This window comes from Anser anser (genome assembly GCF_964211835.1).
Source record: "Anser anser genome assembly, chromosome: 24".
Lineage (NCBI taxonomy): Eukaryota > Metazoa > Chordata > Aves > Anseriformes > Anatidae > Anser > Anser anser.
Window position 1 is genome coordinate 5,899,943 of NC_139745.1, and position 20,698 is coordinate 5,920,640.

General features: G+C 40.2%; 1 protein-coding gene across 9 annotated transcripts in view; it reads right to left on the minus strand.

Moving 5' to 3' along the window:
- LOC310885900 (zinc finger MYM-type protein 4-like) overlaps positions 1-20,698 on the minus strand; it is a 42,198-nt gene that overhangs the window by 17,341 nt on the left and 4,159 nt on the right. For 4 of the 9 annotated variants that reach the window (XM_083809710.1, XM_083809718.1, XM_083809712.1 and 1 more), the window contains exons 2-12: positions 12,462-12,504; positions 11,534-12,067; positions 9,903-9,970; positions 9,136-9,306; positions 6,169-6,247; positions 5,477-5,729; positions 3,446-3,620; positions 3,118-3,330; positions 1,654-1,804; positions 860-975; positions 461-733 (exon numbers count right to left, since the gene is read on the minus strand). In XM_083809710.1, coding sequence (XP_083665836.1) covers positions 461-733; positions 860-975; positions 1,654-1,804; positions 3,118-3,330; positions 3,446-3,620; positions 5,477-5,729; positions 6,169-6,247; positions 9,136-9,306; positions 9,903-9,970; positions 11,534-12,067; positions 12,462-12,504 — 2,076 coding nt within the window. Of the gene's footprint in view, positions 1-460; positions 734-859; positions 976-1,653; positions 1,805-3,117; positions 3,331-3,445; positions 3,621-5,476; positions 5,730-6,168; positions 6,248-9,135; positions 9,307-9,902; positions 9,971-11,533; positions 12,068-12,461; positions 12,505-16,424; positions 16,444-16,582; positions 16,675-20,698 lie in introns of those variants that run through there. The other 5 variants (XM_083809713.1, XM_083809714.1, XM_083809711.1 and 2 more) reach the window with 5 other exon arrangements.

The following is a 20,698-nucleotide window of genomic DNA, read 5'->3' on the forward strand; positions in this document are numbered from 1 at the left end:
TGTTTCACAACCCAGATATTACATTTAAATAGTTAATAAAAACCCAGAAGCATATTTATGCCCTTGGAAATTAACAATTGACAGCACTAGCAAGTAAGTAAGTAAGTTCATTTAGCTTTTCAGCAAAGGCAGCACCATTTTCTGTAGAAAGCCCTCACCGATGTGCTTTCTCCAGGAATTATAAGGATCACCTCTTGGACCAGAATCAGGAATGTGCTTATCTAGCCAAGCAATGGTGTGGTGTTTTTTTGGTTGTTTTGTTTCTGTTTTTTAAGATCAAAGAGTAAGTATCAGTAGTAATTTTGATAATGGTTAAATGATACCAAAATCAGTACCAAATTCCTCCATAGCAGGTTGTAGCAAGCAATAGAGCAGTACTGACAGACCACAGCACAAAAATTACAATTTCTTGTGTTTCTGATTGAGAAAGATGAGCTTGAAAAGCCCTAGTTTTTATTACCTTGTAGTCAAGCAGTTCTGGTTTGGTTGCAAACAATCTGTTACAGTGCTGACACCTGAGTTTTACAACAGTGCGGGCAAAAGTGACTTGCTGGGACTGGGCAGCCAGCCTCTGTAGACCAGCTGCAGCTGAACTGCTCACTGAGCTGGGAGACACAGTCGAGGTGGTGCCACCTGCTGATACTGTTGCCCCCGACGGAATGCTTACAATGACTTGACCTTGCGATAGGGGTACGACTGAGGAGTTCATTCCTGCAGGCTTGTTGAACAAATTCTGCAGGAAAGCAAATTGAGAAAGAGACCTTATTTTACAATATTACATATTTTACCCAACGTCCCAGATACTTATACCACCAATTTATAATTCTATTAAGCTAAGAAGAAATCCTAGATGTCACACCTGAAAAGCTACTACACAACTGTAGCTGCAAAAATTGCGTATGCTCCCATCTGACATAGCCAAGTGATACTGAGGGTTTGCTGAAGTTTTACAGCTGTTGCACTGAACTTGAACACCTGAGAGCGAAACAGAGAAGAAAAAGTGATTTATGCAACACTGAGTCATATTGCAGATAATTTTGCACTGTGCATACAAAAACAGAGATTCTGAATGACAAGTCAAGGTACACACAGAAGCACAAGACAACATTTCTTCAGATTCAGAAGCAGACACTGCAGATGCAGGGCCTGTTGCTTACCAGATCCTTTAATTAATCTCCCAGTATCCCTAGGATGTCAGTATGCATTTTTCTATTTTACAAGAAAAATAGCTGAGAATATGTTTGCCTAGCTCAAAGCAAAATTACGCAGAGATATCTAAGCTAATCACCCTGGAGAACGGGGGCAGAAGAGTCACAGTGATGGTATAGCTTATGCCCACACAAGTGGATTTGTCTAGCTGCTAAACCCCCCAGCTTCACTTACAAGAGCAGAAAATAGATTAAGGTTTATTATCATGTTTAAGTGCTATAAAAACAAAGCTAAAATGGCGACACTGTCACTGTTAGGTTTATCTATGTTAGCAAGTCCTTATGTTTCCATCTCAGCACCTTCCCTTCAAAAAACAAACAAAAAAATAACAAAACCACTTTCCATAACCCCAAAAAGAATATAAGCCTTACTTTCAAGACAAATTAAGTTTGGATATAAGCTATGTGACATTATGCTTCTAACAGAGTAAAAGAATAAAATTACCTGCAGAAGTAACCATTTTTACTCTGTATGCTGACAAGCAGTTAACAGAGCAAAACAGTTCAGTTTTGCCTAAGTTGTTTGTGCTCTCTATCATCTCGGCCGAAGATCTCAAGGATTTACACAGTGTGCAAGGTGTAATTTTAGCCGACTTCTGTGGAAACAGTAAAGTTGGTCATTCATTTGAAGTTTATTATTTTTATTAAACAGGAAATTAATCATGAACACATAAAATGTCTACAAAAATGAGAGCCAGCATACTTGCAACAGCACTTAAGTTACAGCTGTATTATTTTTGATGCATATACACTTATTTGAGTTCTGCTTGTTATATTTACACTTTGATCATCTGAGATGTGGACACTGTCATTCAGGGTAAGCGCTACTTCTGCAGGCCAGCTTGAGCAGTACCAAGGCTGTTAGGAGAAAGGCCTCCAAGTATAAAATACAATGCGTGTTGTAAGAGCAAGTATCAACCTTCAACATTTTCACTGAAAAGCAACATTCTGCTTGTGACTTAATATATCAGCTATATATGTAAGCGGTATTACTACTGAGCAGAAGAGAAAACAAAAACCACAGAGGTGGCAGAATGGGGAACTAAGTGCCCTGAATAATGGGGCAGCAAAGTCAAGCCACAAAATGTACAGTTACGCTATCTTATCAAAAGGCAATTTTTTCCTAAAGTAATTGCATTAAAATAAGTCAAAAATAAATGAGCTATTATAATAAAGGTTCTCTCAACTGCTCAGTTCTTTAAGAGGCACCATTAAAATTGAAATTAAAATATTAAAAATTTAAAAACGAACATCAAAATGATCAACTAATTATTACTTGTCCTATCCACTTAGTTCAAATGCCACAATTTTAACAGCTGAAATGAGTCAAAAATGAAATGTCCTCTCATGTCTTACTATTATTTAACGTACCCACATAAGGTTATGGAACATGTCTGAGACAATATATTTAGAAAGCTGGAATTTTTGGAAATAATCTCTTTTTCAGCGGCAAGAAGGATCTGTCATAGTGTGAGATACCCTACAGTTAAATCACTCTTAGTTTTTAAGGATCCTCAGGCAGTTCATGAGAAACTACACTACTGTTGTCACAGCATGGAGAATACTCAGAGAGCATCTCAAAGAGCATCAAAAAAGAGCTTTGCTCATGAGGTTTGTGTGCTTTGTCAGATGATGGCCATCTCCTGAGAGGCTGGCCCAAATGTGTCAGAGTCAACTGTTGCTGAGTGGTCCCACTATATCTTCTCTCACACTGGAGTACTCTGGTAGCCTTTTCAGCAGTAAGGGAAACATAGCAATGTATGTGGGCAAAAATTAAGCAGCAAACGGGAAAACGAGTATCTTAGACCAAGATTGCAACTGAAATAATCACCTAATAAATCAAAACCTATTTCTTAAAACACCTAAAATCTAACCTAAGATGTACTTTTAATATTGTGTCAAAATATACCTGCTTATACGCTGTCACACACGTTGAGCTGCAGAACTTTTTTGACTGTCCCTCTATTTGAAGCATGTGACATTGGCCAGACCCACTGTAGCAGTAGCCTCCACAATTCTCGCAACAGTTCATGGTCAAGTTATTAGCTGAGCGGAACTTGGAGAAGCAGGCATCACTGCAGAGCTTGTGTACGACATTCTGGTAATTCACTTCATGTCTAATCTGGAAGAAAAGAAAGAAAATATAACAAGAATAGAAATACTATTTACGTTCATCTCTAAGATAGCAAGTTCCCTGATTTAAAGAGAATTTAAATGAAAAACAAGTTTGCAATTACCACTGCATTCTTCTGGCACATGCTGCACTTGGTTGAAATGCTGTTAGTGTGAATAGTAACAACAGGCTTCCTTTTCAGTTCATATGTAGAAAGACACGACTGGCTGCAGAAATCCTTACTGGAATTTGTACTGTCAAACTGGGCAGTGATCACATCCTTTGGATTTAGAATGTCTCTACAGAAAAAAGAAAAACAAGCATACAAAGAGATAAACATTGGTTCCATGTCAACTTGTTCTCCTTTCTATTTTTGCAAACTAAACATTCTCTGGAAGAGGGTGGATTTATTTATTTGATTTAAAGCTTTTATTTTTGCCGATCTAAGTACTTGTCTTTTCCTGTTAGGAAAGTAGTTAAGAAGTACAATTCTCAAGTGGATATATTGTGAAACATTTTCTACCTGGAATTAGGAGCGGACTATAAACACACCAGGTTGTATCATTTAATCCTTTTAAAAGACACTGGTAAAAGGTAACCATTTTGTACAGTACTTACTAAAAAAATAGAAAGCAGGATATGTAGATTAATTCCTTTTAACAATGAAACTATCAGTAATAATGGGATAGGGAAAAAAGGGAAAAAATGAAAGGTCAGAATTTCTAATTGCCATGTAGTTCAGCCCTAAATGGTCTGACTTGTACCTTTCCTCCTTTTACCTCTAATCTACCATTGTGTCTGCTGCTGGATTCAATAAACTGAACTTTTCCCTTACTTCTCTCTTTTGAAACAGTCATTCACAGAAAATTTTCAAAGACCTTATGTCAAAAAATTAGGAGCAAATCTTTGTATCACTTCCTTGGATGGAAGGATGCCTCCTTCTTTCTTGTCTTGTCATATATAGATCACATTTCAACTTAATAGAAACAAATTACAGCCAAGACTGCTAAACTTTATTACAAGGTCTTTTCACGCTGAGACTGCAAGCAAAAAGAATAATTAATTGAAGTCTCAAGTTTAAGTTCAGTTGACCTTGTAAAACTGAAAGTAGTAAATTTATTGTTGAAGAAACGATGCATGAACAAAGCAGTGTTCACTTTGCGAAGTAACTTCCATTACTAAAAATAATGCATAAGAATAACTGTCCTCTATAAACAGACCCTAGCACAATCACTCTGTGAGGTTATTTGTTCACCTCAAGTTCTGGTATAGTAATATGACAGCTTAAAGAGCTGGCCACAGAAGTCTCTTTTTGCTAATCTGAAGATAATATAAATGAAAACAAGATTTTAATAATTAAAATGTGTTGTTTTAGAGCTGAAGATTCATGCTGGTGTTTCCAACAGGACTGTGAAAAATGTAGGTCTTCTTTTCTCAAGATTTTTTTCAAAGTAGGCTCAGAAAAGAAAACCTTGCCGTTCCACTCTAGGCCCAGGTAGAAAGTAACTGACTTGGGTACTGAAATCCCAACTACTTGAAACACTCAATTCTTACTATATTTAATCTCTGTACATATTATGAAGGTTTAACCGTGACTAAATAATAGCTGCAGTAACATATTTTGAAGAGCTAAAACCTACAAAAGTCTGAGCTCACAGAAGGGAGCCAGACCGGAAAGCTATTTTTTGTGCAGAATCTAAGGAAATATCTTGCCTGGAATATATTAATTTACCCATGTTTTATTTCATGTTATGGATTCAGTAAATCTATTTTCATCTAGAAGAAATAATACATGAAATATTTTTTGAAAATGTACTTGTTTAGCAACTGCAATGACATTTTAAATCAGAAGGGAAGTGGAGTACCTTTTGAAATACATACAATATTTGGCTCTTTTAAATTAAAAAGAGACAAAGTGTACACTTCACAGCAGAGGCTTTTAAATCTATCTGTATGCAAAACACAACTAACTAAATGGAATTGAAAGCAGACAGACCAATTAACAAATAACAGTATCAGCCACGATTTATTGAAGGGAAACATAACAGAAGTGGGCATTAGAGAAACAGTATGTCGTATAAGAAGTGAACTGAAGCCTTTTCATTATCTGCCCGAATATCAATTATTACTCAAACAAATTAAAACGCTGTCCTACTTTGAGCAGCTTGAGCAGGTTTTCTTGGTAGAAGCTGGTGGGCGAGAAGCTGGAACAGTGTATCCAGTGAGGCACAGTGTGGAGCAGAAGAGCTGGGTAGAGCCTTTCCTCTGGTATGCTGTTTGCCCCTTCTGCAGGATTTTTTTACAGCCAGAACAGGAAACCCGAACAGCTGTGGTTGGAACTGAAGGAAGCATTTTACTCATGCCAGAGGATGCCACAGCAGGCTGGAAACCTGATGACAGCTGTGGAGCTAAAAAAAAAAAAAAAAACACAGAGAAAACATAGAGTAACTGTTATATTTGTATTACACATAATTCACTTTTGTGCAGGGGGCAAGAGCAAAGCTTATGACTTCACTGGGATTGTCAAGGTCTAAGGGAGAATTAAATAGCAGATGAACTCTCTAAAAATACATGCCCTGCACTGGTTTTCTGCAGAGTAGATTGTTTCAACTGCTCTTAAAATCGAGAATGCGCTTTTAACATCCCTTTCACATTCAATTCTCCTTTGCCTCAAAAATACAATTATTTTTCAAAATCTCTGATTTTGATTGTCTTTAAAACAAAACCAGTTCTTTTTTCCTACTGGGGTTAGACCTAGCAATTGAAATGCAGCATAAACTGCAACACCGTTTGGGAAGGTGATGTACTGTATAGATTTAAATAAAGTTAGTCTTGCCTATTCCTTACCAAGAGGACTGCCACTGACTGAAAATACAGCACTGATTTTCAGCTCCCCTTCCTGAGTTTTTGGCTGTTGGCCGTACTCCTAAAACAAAGGGAAAGGAAAAGGAGAACAAATACACACATGTAATAACAGGTGACATGATTTCCATTCTTTCATAATGCTGTATTGAATCGTAAGGCCCAGGAAGGAAAGAGAGAATCTCCTAAGCCTGTTGCGAGGTCTAGGCTCACAGATGTTGCTGTACAAGCACCACACGCAGAACCTGCTCAGAGGTTCAGAGCGAAGTGTACAACGAGAGCATCACGTAGAAATGGGAAAGTGACTGCTTGGTGCCTTCCCTTTTCCAGTTGCATTCTCAGACACCTTAGAATTTAGCATCAACAAAGCTTAAGAGAAATCTCCACTTTCCAGTTACACAGACTTTCCATCTAGAAGCGTTCTTCAGCCCTTACCCTTACTCTTGGAAACAAGCTCTATTTCCAAATTCACAGATAATAAAAACAGAATACAGACTGAGACCCAGATGGCGAGAGGCATTCTGCACTTAACTGGGAGGCTGAGCACCTTGGAGGAGCCCAAGGTGAAGCTTCACAGCACATTAAGAAATTTTAAACTGGGACAACCTCATTCGGCCCCACCTCCCATCCTGGACCAGGATGCAGAACTGACTGAGAGAGTCAAAAATTAACTAATAATTGTAGTAAAAACTTTTTTTTTTTTTGGTTAGCTCCACAAACCAGCTGTGTGAAGCTGGCAGCACTACAGGCAGACTATCACAATCCCTACTTAGACTGGCTTCGGTGAAAGGGGAATAACCTCACGTTTTCTCCAGGATGAGAAAATCCCTGCAGACAGTTGCTTGTGGAGTAGCTGGTATAGTATAAATTACTAGCTTACCTCACAGCAGCTATTCATACTTTGACACCATGTCTCCTGCCCGTGCTCTAACTAGAAATTTGAACCGTAAAGCAGCTTGTAACACTCCGCATGTAAATCTTAATAGGCTGAAAAGAATAATCTCTTGGAACTACAGAGATGATAAGATTTAGCCTACTTACAGTCATTTGAGAATAGCGAGGCCATGATGTCACATTATGACTGAGCTAAATTAACAGTTGCTGTCTGACTGCAAGGTAAGCCCATACAAAATCACTGGGCAAAAATAAGCTCTCAATTTTCAGTGGCAGTGAACTGCTCCCTCAGCTTAATCCACCTCCTAAAAATCACACCCTGGCATCCATATAATGTATGTTAAAACTTAGCACTTTTCTTAGCACTTTCGTGGGAAAATTGCAAGTTTCTAGACTAAGATGACCAAACTATTTCTCACCAGGTTTCCCAGGAGAATATTCAGCAGCATTAGTTTATCAGATCAGTTTATCTATCAGACTGAAACATTCAAATCCACACCGTGGGTTGGTTTTTTTTTTCAATAATACAATTTAAAAGCTAGTTATTTATAGGAATGCAATTTTTAAAAGCATTTTAACCGCAGTTTTATCCTTAGTCAATACTAGTAATAGAAACAGAAGCAAACCCTAGCATCAACTGTGCGTGATCAAGAATAGTTTCATAGCAGTTTAACTGTTGGAAGCCAAAAACCTTCAGCTCCAACTATCCGTTACAGCAAGAAACACTCTTCTCTTTCAGGATGCATGGAAAAAAAATTTAAAACATATTATTTTTTATCTAAATCAAAACAAAAAACTGTCATCAGTTCTCATACTTCTCCAGTATGAGTCAAAGGATTTTACTCCAGGAATTAGTATTTTGATCAATAAGATAGTTCAAATTCTCAACATCTTCACTTTTACGCATTAATTTGACCTTTGATAACCATGGACATCTTGCACTACATTCCACACAAATCCACACAGCAGCTGCCATCTTGGGAGGACAAAGGAATAGACAGATTCAACTAATCTACACATGGTTTGACATTGGTTATGCTTAAGGGAAAATAAAAATGAACAATCTCATAGACACTGAACAAATCAGAAGGGCAGTGAAATCTGAAGAGGTTCAAGTACACAGTTTACTTCTTTACTTTATTCAGCCAAGAGTAGCATGGGAAGAGAAGAAAAAACGTTGGGAAGACAGGCCCAGAAATAAGATGAGGTATAGCAGAAGTACATAGAATGATACTAGAAAAACTAAAGCCTGAACAAGAACACCAGAACTACCATCAATGCAAGTGGGATGAATCACCCTGGGAAGTTCTGCGCACCTATAATGCATGTAAAGTTTGGCATGTAACCCAAATTATCAGCAGTGAGGAGACAAGAATTGCAACATGGATCATTTCCTTGGTGTCACATTGCAAACCAGTGGCAAAGAGACAGGTGAGAGCTCAGCAATCCTTGCCCCAGCACTGTACAATCCATAGGTCAGACTTTCTCCATTTTGCAATTATTGAACTCTTACCTATATCATCATAAAAGATGTCAGTCTCAAACGAGAAAATCACTTGACTTCACTGACCTGTATGTATTCAAATATTTTTGTAAGGTAAGACCTCTAAGTATTAATTTAACAAAAACAAACAAAGAACCATTGTGCTCGCAAAGACAACCCTTAAGAGGGAAGTAGCAGGAATAGCACTATTTAAGCTACACAGCTCTAACTCTGACAATTCACAAAATATTCAATAAAACACGATCTGTATTTTATTTTCTAGGGAGATCAAGTTGAGCTGAAGTGTCTATATTGCCACAGATTTCATCACAAAAGTTTTACAGCACTTTGCTTTGTCTCTAACTGACAAGCATCACATTTTCAGCGACACGGTAACATGACATCAAAAAGTAGGGGGGGTGGGTTTCATGGTGCTATAAGAGGGAAAAATCCTTCTACTAAACTATGTTCTTCAAGTTAAATTTCGGTCAACAAACCAAATAAAATGCTGAACTTATGTCCAGCTTATGCGGTCAGTTGTCAGACCAAAATGAGAAATGCAATGGGAAACTTACCTCAGAATTATCAGGTTCATCTTTAATTTTGTCTAATAGTCCCTGCTGTGGGGCCATAGCTTTATCATATTCGTCATCCAAAGGCTCCTCCTTAATTCTAATATTTGGTGCAAAGGAATTCCCCAGCTCTTGTCCAATAGATTCCTTACTAGAAAATAGGTAGCTAGACTCCTGAAACAATAATATGAAAAAGAATTCACCCTCCTGCATCTGCCATGAGGAGTTGGGCTGCTGCCAAGGGGAGTTTCTGTTGCAGACCAAGCGAAATGGGTCCTGCCACTGGAAGGTGGGAGAAATGAAAGGCAGCAGCTGCTGCCTCTACCTCCCTGCAGCACCCTCTGTCATCCCACCCCCAATTCTTTTCACTCCTCTGGACAAAGCAGAAGCCACCCAGCTCTCTAAGTTGGTTGTCAGTAAGGGCATTTCGTTGTTTGGGCAGTGCCTCGTGTTGATAGAGCTGTTCCCTGTCTCATCTGGAAAAAAGGCAGCAGGTCAGATGGATGCATCCAGGTCTAGAATCGGCTCACCAGTCACAGTCAGACCATGCTGAACATCAAAGTGGCTATCAAAAGAATCCTCACTTCAAAGAGAGGGTCAGCAAAATTTTACAAAATTATATGCAGACTTTTTAAGTAGCAAAGATGTCTACGAGTCAGAAGGTCAGTTTTCTTGACACTCAAATTTACACTCAAATATAAAATAAGTACTTCGAATTATTCCAGTATATTGCTGCACTTGCAAAAGTGTTTGAAAGATCTATAGCTTACCCTGAAGTTAGTTTCTGGAGTTTGTGGCGCTAACTGCGTCCGTAATGTTTCTTCTACTTGATTATGAACTGAGGAAAACATATACATTAAATATAAATGAATACAGATTCCAATGCATTTCCTTTAAAACTATCTAGAGTCTCATACTGCTCCCCAACCCCGTAGTCTGACAGCACCTCAGAAGTATTAAACTACTCCCTTGCTCTTCCCTGCAAATAAGATGGTGATCCTTAAAGAGAATTGACATTTTTTATTATTCTACTGGGTCATTATTTTCCCATTCCAGCAGAACAGTTGGAAAAATCTGAGGCAGAATTGTTCATTCAGATCTTCTACACCCCAGTGACTTCTGAATTCTGCCACGTTTCTACTTTTAAATCAGAAAATATTTTTTCAGAGCAACAACTTCCATCTTTTTCTTTGCAGGTCTTTTGCCTCTTCCCCTTTTCTCAGGAAACAGCAGCTTATACATTTTTAGCAAGTATCTTTTTAAAAATATCGGATTTGCCTCGATACTGGATGCTGCCTTTGAGCATTTACTAAAGCTGTTCCAATTACTGGCTACTCTACCTGAGGCTGCACAGCTTTCAGCCACAATCTTGTAACGGTAGGTATTTACAATTTTCTGAAATACGTCTTTTGCACAGAAATATTCTTTACTTGGTTTCTACCTGAAGGCAAGAGTAAAAAGACAACTTAAACTCTTCTTTATTTAAAAAAAAATGTATTGTTTCTCTATCATTTGTGGAACCTGGAAGCACTGATTTTAAGACGCTGTTGTTATATGTACAAAGTTTAAATATGAGAATTGTAAGCTGTAAATCTCAGCAAGTAGTCAGGAGGCTCTCACTTGTTGGCCAACCCTCTCTCCACACAGTCTTCTGAATGAAATTAAACCCCGTGTTCCAGCCCGGTTATTCTTAACTCCTTCATTCACTGTTCTAACGTAACTTTCAGAGCTTGGAAAATCAAAGCCAGGTTTGTGGGCAGCAAGACTACTGGTGACTTTCAGGCTCCCTCAAATGAGAAATGGATTACAGACATCTTTGGTTCTCTCCATGTTGGCTGGACAAAGTCCAAGACATAAGTATCTGAAGAAAAAGGAGAGCAGTCTCCCAGGAAAAGCAGATCTCAAGTTACTCCCTGGCTGACTTCCTGCAGGCACTAATATATTTCTAGCAAGCCTTTCTGTGATGTTACTATGAAAAGCATGCTGCTTTAAGCATATGCACTAATGAAGAATTGGCACTTTGCACAAAAATATCTTTCCAGCTTAACCTAAATACCATCATCTATTCTGTAAAGGAGTTCCAAGGGCTAGAGATGACAGGAAAACAAGAGGAAGCTTAAGGTGTCACCCAGCTTGGTTTAGTAAACCGTAACAACAAAGGATATGATGAGGCTTCAAAACAAGCTGTAGATGATGAGATGCCCCCTAATGCTGCCAGGCCCCTAGTCCTAACACAGAGTTCATTGTATTGCAGGGTTCTTTATAATATGCTTCCCTCCGTATAGCTATGCATGTTATCTTCACCAAGATGATGTTTTTAATAACTAGTCCTAGTGCTAATCCCTGTCTAGCTTTTTCTTCCTCCTTGCTGGGTAGCCAGGTCTACGATGCCAACAGTTACCTGCTTTGTCAAGAAAACTGCTTTTCAATCTAGAATCCATATCTTTAGGGATTTTTTCCAACCGTTTTTCACGTTCTTGAAAATGTCCTTCTCTATTCTTGTCCTTTGTTGAAAAAGTCTCTTTGCCATTATCTCTCGTTATGCTAAAATCTTTTCGAATTGATTTAAATACAGGGCCCTGCTCGAATGGTGAAGTGAGATCCTTTTGGATTGCATTTTGAATCTGAATATCTTTTTCACTGTCCAGCTCATGGTCTGTAACCCTCTTGCCCTCTTCTAGATGGTCTTCAGCATGAATTGTGGAAGGGAGCGTGTCTTTTGGAGTGAAGTTTTGATCATCTTCGTTGTCACTCCCAACAACAGGTATGCCTGCCAGATCCCCCGAGTTCAGAAAATAATCGTCATCATCATCATCATCCAGCAGTGAGTTTTCAGATCCTGTTCGATTCTGTATTCCATACGATACGCTGTCAAGGGCAGTTGTTAAGTTGTGGTCAGTGTCCTCAGACATTTCTGCATCCAGGATTTCACCACCTAGGGAGAAGAAAACAACAACAATCAGAAAATTCACCAACTTTACATGTAACAAAGACGACTCTAAGTGTCCTTTGTTAATCTAATGTTGCAATTTCTTGAAGCCATTAAGTACTCTTGGACTAACATTACTGATGAAACACTGCTGACAAACAGTTCTGTCCCACTCACTACACAGTGAAACACTAGCTCAACTGAGTAAAACTAACCAAAGAAAGAAAAAACATTAACTTTAATTCATATCATTTGTAGCGTTTGTGCAGAAGGCAGTGCAGGGAAGGAACAAGTAGCAAGGGCTAAGAGAAGGGCAAGATAGCTTTTTTTGACAGCAGCGATACTTCTAAGTAGCATTTAGTTGAACTACGGCCTTATGTAAATAAATAAAAATACTTACATTTTTCTGTAATATCAAATACCGCATCAGATTTATCTTCAAACTGTAAAAAGGAAAGCACTATATCATTATCTCGGTCAACCCGGATGCACTTTGCTAAAATGTACCCAATCAAAAACCAAACCAACATGAAGAATCACAACTCTTCCCCTTTCTTTTTTGCCCCAAGCAAAGTTCGACTTAAACTCTTGCACTACTGAGAAGTCACATTTACCAGAAGTTCAGAAGCACGCACAAAAAATGCCAGAAGAAAAACTGAGAATTAGCTTTGCTCAACTGAGGAGGTGCAGGAGAGACGGGAGGGGAGGGAACGTCAGAATTTTCACTCCTACATGAGATATTTGTATCAGGACAAGACTGTGGCTTCTGTACTCTCTGACACTCTACAGGCCTTCATTTCAAATAAATGTTATGAAAATATAGCAGCATGTACAGCTTTCATTAATGGGGGTGCACAGACCCAGAGGCTCAGTCCTTCTAACAGGGACCGCCCCCTTTCCAGGAACTGGGAAGCCTAACGCTTACTTCCTAACAGTAACGAGACGACGAGTATCAGTAGGAGCATAACTGACGAAGAACCAGATGATGACTGAGCACTGCACAAAACATCTGCTTTCATTAAACATTCTCTGACAGATGTTAAAGTTGACAGCATGTCTGGAGACGTGTAAGCACTGAGAATAATTAAAGTTCTCTTTAGGATGTCCAACTCTTATTAGCATTCCTCATTTCTGCCTAAACAATAACAGCAATTAAGTCAGCTCTCCTTTCTCTGCATCTCCGGCTCTGTGCTTTCTTTCCTGGCAGGTCCCACTCACACTTCAATCCTTAAGCCACGTTAAGGAAAGTAATGGGATTTGACAGCAGAGGGATGAGCTCTAATTTCACTGAACTCGTTGATAAACTGGAGATTCCACAGGGCTGTGACGGGAAACTACCAGCTTGGTAGCAGCCAGCTCCAGGAAAGGATGACAACATATTGTCACGGGATCCATCTGATGGCAAGGAGTCCATCAGTCTCCTTCCGATATCGCCTGCAGGTCTACAAAGAAGAGTTAGCTCCTCCAGCTCAGTTGACACACAGGGAATAGCAAGGATGTGTCCAGCTCTGGGAATACCAAGACAATTTGAGACTGCACCAAGACTTTTCAGCTTCTCTGAGCAGAGAGAGTTGAAGCTGGAAAAGTGAAATATGGAAACAAAAGAGAAAATAACGTTATACTCGTCCTCAAGACTGATGCAAGTCTGTTCATCGCAATTACCTAGACGAATAAAAAAGTGAGCAAACGCCTTCCAGGAAAGTTTGCAAGGCCTGAGTTACCGCTAAAATGATCCCACGAGTGTATACGGAGGTGCAGGTTTAGCACTGATCCGTGAGTCCACTTGTAGTCAACTAAGTTTACGCTAGTGTAAAATTAATCCCCATAAATATTGGATATACTTAGTTCTAATACCAGATGCTGAGGACAAAGAGAGCGGTGCTGTACTGTGTTTACAGAACAGAAAAGGGAACTTGTTGCCATTTGGTAATAACATCAGAGCATGAAGCCTTGGGACACAAAACCGTCTAGCGTAGGTCCTTTTCTCCACGCTGATCCTCCTTGATCCTTTTCTTGCTTCCCAGCAGTAACGCCGTTTTGTCTGCAGAAAAGTCTCAGACAATTTGCTGGTAGGATGAGAAAAGCTCTTAGTTGAGATGAAGCACTAGATCATCCTTTTCTTGAAGCAGATTTATATCAAAGTAGCTCCTTGACTCTTTTGAGATCCCACGTACCTGTGGGAAAGTATTCCAAGCTCTACCACAATCTCATTCGCTTCATATGTGCAACTCTCTGAGCCTCCCTAATTAACGATTTCATTCACAGAAACGACAAGGTACAACTTAGCACGTGTGGGCCATCTGCAAGTGCACATTAGGTGCTACCATAAATATTTTGAACAAGTCTGACAACATTTACAATCTATTTGGAAAGAGTCCAAGACATTTCCCAACCACAAGGTCATCCTCCAAAAAAACCCACGCTACGTTGGATGTCTTTGCTCTTCCTTTAGTGAGGCTGTCAAAGCAAGAGGTGATCTTGAAGATCATCTTCTTTAAGATGTTTTAGGATACAGAGAAAGGTTTGTGTTTGTGGTCAGAAGCTTACATTAGAACTATTTATAAAACAGAATTGCAGCATCTGATAACACCAGCAATCTCTTCTAAGCCACCATCTCGCTTCTGATGGTAACAGCACCGGCACTCTCGCTTAGTGTAAATCCAAAGACCGGCAACCAGAGCAAGCGCTGGTATGCCTGTGTGTGTGGACACATACGTACCTACACATATAGAAATATATTTATATCCTCAATAAATGACTTATTCCATAACTGGAGTATGCCCTGAAATGGGCTCATATATGTTTTTCTGAATTAGTGTAGGGTATTCTCTCGATTATATATACTTCTATTCCAACCCTGAATCCTGTTAAAATCTTGTTTAATACCTTATCAGAAGGAAATTTTGTATATCAACAAAGAGGTACCTAAAATATATATATATCACCTTGTATCAGTTTTAAATAAGTTGCCTTTCATTGGATTATGCTCTTGCATTACACAGAAATCCAAGTAATAATGCCCAACTTACCACTACCACATTATTCTGTTACATCTCTGCCAGACAATTCCCCTCTCCACTCCTCACACTTCCTCCTTTGATGGCTGCCATTCACTCCTAATTCCCTTTATTTCTTCTGCTCAGATTTTTTAAGATTCAGTGATTAAAATGGAACAAAAGGACTCCAGAGGTAAACACGAAACTGATTCATCAGATGGCATTTCCTACGGGTCATTTGAGCCAGACCTACGAAGAGGCACCTCGATATCCCACACTAAGTCTTAGATAACTGCAGAACGGAAAGTATCCAGAACGGAAAGGTTTCGGTTACTACACGCTAGGCTTCAAATTCCCAACACAGCCCTCACGACTCGCTTCCAGCTTTAAAACTAAACTCAAGACTATCATACTTTCGAACACCTTCATTTAATCACTGCAGATAATATTTCGCCAGGGAGTAACTTAGTGATACTTAGTGCTTTTAAGGTAGTGAGCGTTCCCTAAGAGTTTAAAACAGAACAGTTCAAGCATGCTAGAAGGAAAATTAAATGTTTTAATATATATCCTTCTTAGTGACTCTGCCTCACTAGCTAGCATTGTACACAAAGCAATGCTCAGCCTAGGCAGGCTGCAATAAATAAATAATACACAAAAGGATGACAAAACAATTAGGTATTCCTGGAAGCTGTGTGTTTTTGTTAAATTAACTATTCTTCACAGCCAGAAAACGCTCTGCTTTTACAAAGAGATGTTCCACTAGGTACGTCATTCTACTTCTTTTTAACTGTATACCAGACTCAGTATTAACCCCTTCCTTGCTTTGAGCAGGTGACAAAAGGACACTGCTTACAGTTTAATACAATGTGCTAATCTGAAATAACTAAAAACCTGTTCAATTCTTTAACAGCATTCGAAGTTGCCATAGCATCCATAAATCTGACAATTAATAGACGTTTTTTGTATGCAAGTGTGCAATGTAAAGAGAGAAGCTGCCTATGGCTCCAACCTTGTTTTGTATGCAAAATAATGTATACAAAAAATAACCCAAACCCCATAGCAACTTTACAGACATAGGCACACATCTTTCTAGCAAGTCTGCTGAAGTTTGATCTTAGGTTTTACTGCATCCATAAGCAAACTGTGGAAAGGAAGCAGACATTAAGAAAACTGCAATTAAAAATAGTCAGAGGTTTTTCAATTCCTTGTCCTTCCAGTTGCCCTGCACTACACACTGCAGCACACCTCCCCCTGGCTTCACAATTCAACAAACTGATAAGGAAGTTGCAGGTCTTTCAAAGAAGTGATTTAAATTTTAATTGCTCTTCTTGAACCGGGGGCAGGGAGCCCAGGAAGCATCCCCTGACCTTTTCCACATGACACCCCTAGAAGGGATGCCGAGCAGGCAGCCAGCCGCGCTGCACCTCTCCTGCGGGAAAACCGTGCGGCACGAGAGCAGAATTCAGCAGCAGGTCTTTCCCGGAGCTGCTTTTGCCGAAACGCAGACAGACCTAGCGAGTCATACCTTCGCAGCACCTAGGGAGGGAAGAGCAGAGGGTAACAAAGAGCCAGCCTGCTGCAGATACCTGCTACAGGAAAAGAACGGCTGCGGCAGGAAGAGAACCCGGCGGGGTCAGGCGAGCCATAGAGCTGGGCGCTCGGCGCGGGCCTGCAGAGCCCCCTAGCCGCCCCGGCTCCGTGCCGGACACTCGCCGGCCACCACCCAAGGCATCGGGGCTCCGGCACCCCGAGAGCAGCCCCGCGTTGGGGTGCCGGGAGGCTCGGCGTGGGCTCTGCTGCGAGAGCGCGGCTCAGAGCCTGCGTTTCAGGAGCAGAGCCAGGAGGACGTGAAGTTTGCAGATTTTGCAAGGTTTGTGCTCAGGCTTGAGCAGGCATTTGAGCCACGCTCAAGACTTTGAAGGATTAGTTTTAGTCACTGGTTTAGTCTAAGAGTAAGGAGACGGATACTACAATAGGTATTTCAAAGGCAAAATCCAAACCAGCATCTATACATGCAAAAAGACAAAGGCAGACATGTTTCTGTTTCTTGTGGCTCCTTACCTTCCTATTCCGGAGCTGCGGTTTTACTTTGCATCCTACCTCCTTACGCATCTGAAATTTTTGCGACTTAAATTTTACGCATCTAAACAACAAAGTTTCAGAAAACAACATTCAGGCGTGTGCTGCAGGCATTTCGCTTTAGTTTTTTATAATTCTGAATGAATCACCAGGACTCATGGGGAGCCGCTCGGCACAAAAGTGCATCAGCCCTTTCTATCCCCAGACTTTGCTGAGATTCCTGAGAGTCCTGAATATTCATGGGCTGACTCTAAACAAAGCCTCTGTCGACCTTATGGTCTGCATCTCCCCCAAACACACGCACACGAGCTGCAAACTGTTCCCAGCCTATATGGGGCCAAGCAGATGAGCCTGCCAAGTAACAGAACATTACTTGATAATGCCTTATCTTTTCTGAATGATCTTTTCTGAATGATCAAAGTTTTTATCTATACCTGTAAAGAACAGAGGGAGATTTGAGTCCTTCTCCCACTCCCTTCCCCCCAAAAAACAGGACTTTGAGAAGGAAACAGCTCCCTGCGGAAAGCCTTCACCTTGCAACTGTTTTTGCAGAGGCACCAGATATGACGTGCTGATCTAAAGCCCGCTGGATGCTCGGGCTCTGCAAATTAAGAAACACACACACCACAAATCAAGCAAACAAACCAAGGCATCCACAAGAAAGGCCTTCTTTTAAAAACAAATAATTTCTCTCCTCAAACCCTCACCCCAGCTATGTGCTGAGCTTTCCTACCGCAGGTTAAGACACTCTATGACCAACCAGTGGCGCTGCGATTTGGGTTAACCTAAATCTCTACGTGACATTAAATTAGGACAACTCCTACTTTTCACAGCATACGCCAGAAAAACTAAACTGTTCAGAAAAGTTACATGGACGTAAAAATCTCCAAAACCAGACCTGGGTCTCCGTTATAACAACGCCTGTTTCTGCACTGTGGTACTAGGCGAGTAATTACTCCAAACCAAATATTTCACTTCAGCCGTGTATTTTAGCATCCCACAAGAAGACAGCAGTTCCCAGAATACAAGTGTATACTTACATATTTTGGCCACATCTTCCAAAAGCATTGCTATTTGGAAGATTATGTTCCGCAAAGCACACAGCCCCTTTTATTCCACTTAACTTAGAAGCTGAGTATCTCATTAATCGAGAGCCACCGCCACATCTTTTAAGGGAAAGCCAGTCCTTATGCTACAAGGAAGAAACACCGAGGATAACAACCTGGGGCGCGAGGACCAGCACTATAACCCAGTAAAGATCCCTCTACTCAATGTCTCCCCCAAGAGGACAGTTAACCATGGTAGGAATTGTTTGCTACTGGTTATGTTAGTAATAAAAATCCACCTCTGTAAATCAAAGAAAGTGATATAAAACCCAAGTCATCTGCTTTTCATTATAATCTGCCCTCAAATTAAGAAGCCTACAAGCTGGCTTTGCATGCAAATCCGGACAATTTACAAATGTAGCACCTTCTGCTTGTTGATAAACACAGCAGGGATTATCAGCCCTCCTTCCCAGGATGGTTTATATGTTAATGGGCCCACACTGGTGAATCATCTCATCTACCATTAGGTACTGCAAGTCTTTTCCCTTCCTGTAAGAGTTCGGTGCCAACAACAACAATTGGTGGTGAACTGGAGAGCCTCTAAGTGTATGCAGTTTTCCCCTCCTTCGTTATTTTAGTTCTTAAAGAGAAAAAAGCAAACATGATCTACTTTATTCTTCAAAGGATCTTCCTAACTCAGGCTTCCTTTTCGCCTGTTCCACTTCTCTTCCATGCTCCTGCCCAGTCCTATGATTTTCTCCTCTCCTGCTCTTATCAAAATTGGTATTTCTCTCCTTCAGATGGACAATTCCAGTCCCATTTGTAGCTGTTGCCCTGGTTGGCTTCTACTTTTTCTTTTCCTACGAAGAAGTGGCTCTTACAATAGGCAGCACAGTTGCGTGTTCCACCTTCTTTGCAGGCATTATTACAGGTATCCAAGGCTCTTCAGAATGAAATGCCTGAACCCCTGTAAAAACAGGCAGAAAGAACACCAATACTGTGTGATCAGAGCTCTCAGCAAAGCTCCTGCGATTCCTTCATGCCGTGCTCGACAGCTGCCCCGTGACATGAACCAAGATGTCCACACGATGCCTGAGAAATGAACTCTCGTAGCAAGACACCAAGAAGAGAGACCCACCTCTGCTCGATCCTTCTGCCTCCCAATAAGTCACAGAGGTGAAACTTGCCTACATAATCCCACCCGCCCAACAAAACTTTCCTTAAACTTACTTAACCAAACAACTTGGTAAGTTTCTAGACCATGGAAATTTCGTGAAAAACCACAAAAGTGTCATTTTTTCATGGAACACGACAACTCCTACCAGGCAACATTGAACTTACTGAAGACACGTGTGAATTTTCGAGTGCGTAGCACCTCTTTGAATAAAGCTGAAATCCGTTTACTTTTTAGATTGATTTAACAAATATCAATGTACAAAAGAATAGGAAGCTATCGAAAATTAATGAAATAAAGTAAGTACTCCAAAATTTCTCCTGTAGGAGTAACTATGTCCAGTTATCCTAACTCTGCCTCAGGTTCTTCTCACCTAAATTTAGACAACTAAACATTAGTTGATCAGGCTACTGATTCAGGTTTTCTCTCTTTTCGATGGAAATGAAGATGCAATCCAGAAGCAATTCTTCCTGTGCTGGGATTTTGAGAGATCCCCATCTCTTTTACTGATGGCAGAAAGAGTCCAGAGAACCTTGGCAAGGCTACACAGCTAACTTTTTTATGGATACAGCTTACAAACAAAGATTGCCAATGGAAAATATACTTATTTCTACACTCTTGAGATTCCAAACACACTTTTCTACCGAAGCATTACTAAGTTAATGACAGTACTGTCAGAGGGCAGAAAAGACTCACAGGCAGATTTCTTCATCTTCTGTCTGTGACTATTCAACAAAATAAACCATTCCAATACCCACTGACTACGGTTTGGTTTCGTTTTTAAAAGAACACTACAGATAATTTATATAGAAATCCCCTCAGAACTTCAAACTACTTCCAAAATTATACACGTGCATCTAAAGTAAATAGCAAATACGGTAACCAAAACTAGATACATAGCATTGTTCCTCAGTTAGTCTTTACAGAAAGGACAAAATATAGCATGGATTGACATACAGTTGGATATATAGAATATAGTTGGGTCAATACCAGTTTGGGAAAGTAAAATTTAGTCCAGGAAAGTACAGCCTAACATCTTTATTTCCCATGAAATTTCTGAGTAGCACTTCCATAGTGAGAGTTATTGGAAAAGAGTGTGGCAGCAAAGGTCATCTACGCCAGGTCTTGAGGTTACCGATCTGCAGCCTGCTTAGCACTTAAATCCGTCTCCTTTTTCCCCGATATGGCTAAACCACAGCTCATGATAGCAGATTTCAACTTCTTTCAGACTCAGCTGTGATGTGACTTTTGCTTCACCTTGGCACGAGCTTCTACAAATAACGTAACTGCTCCAGCAATCAGCAACATGCAAGGATTACTTTATCATGGCCTCACACCTACA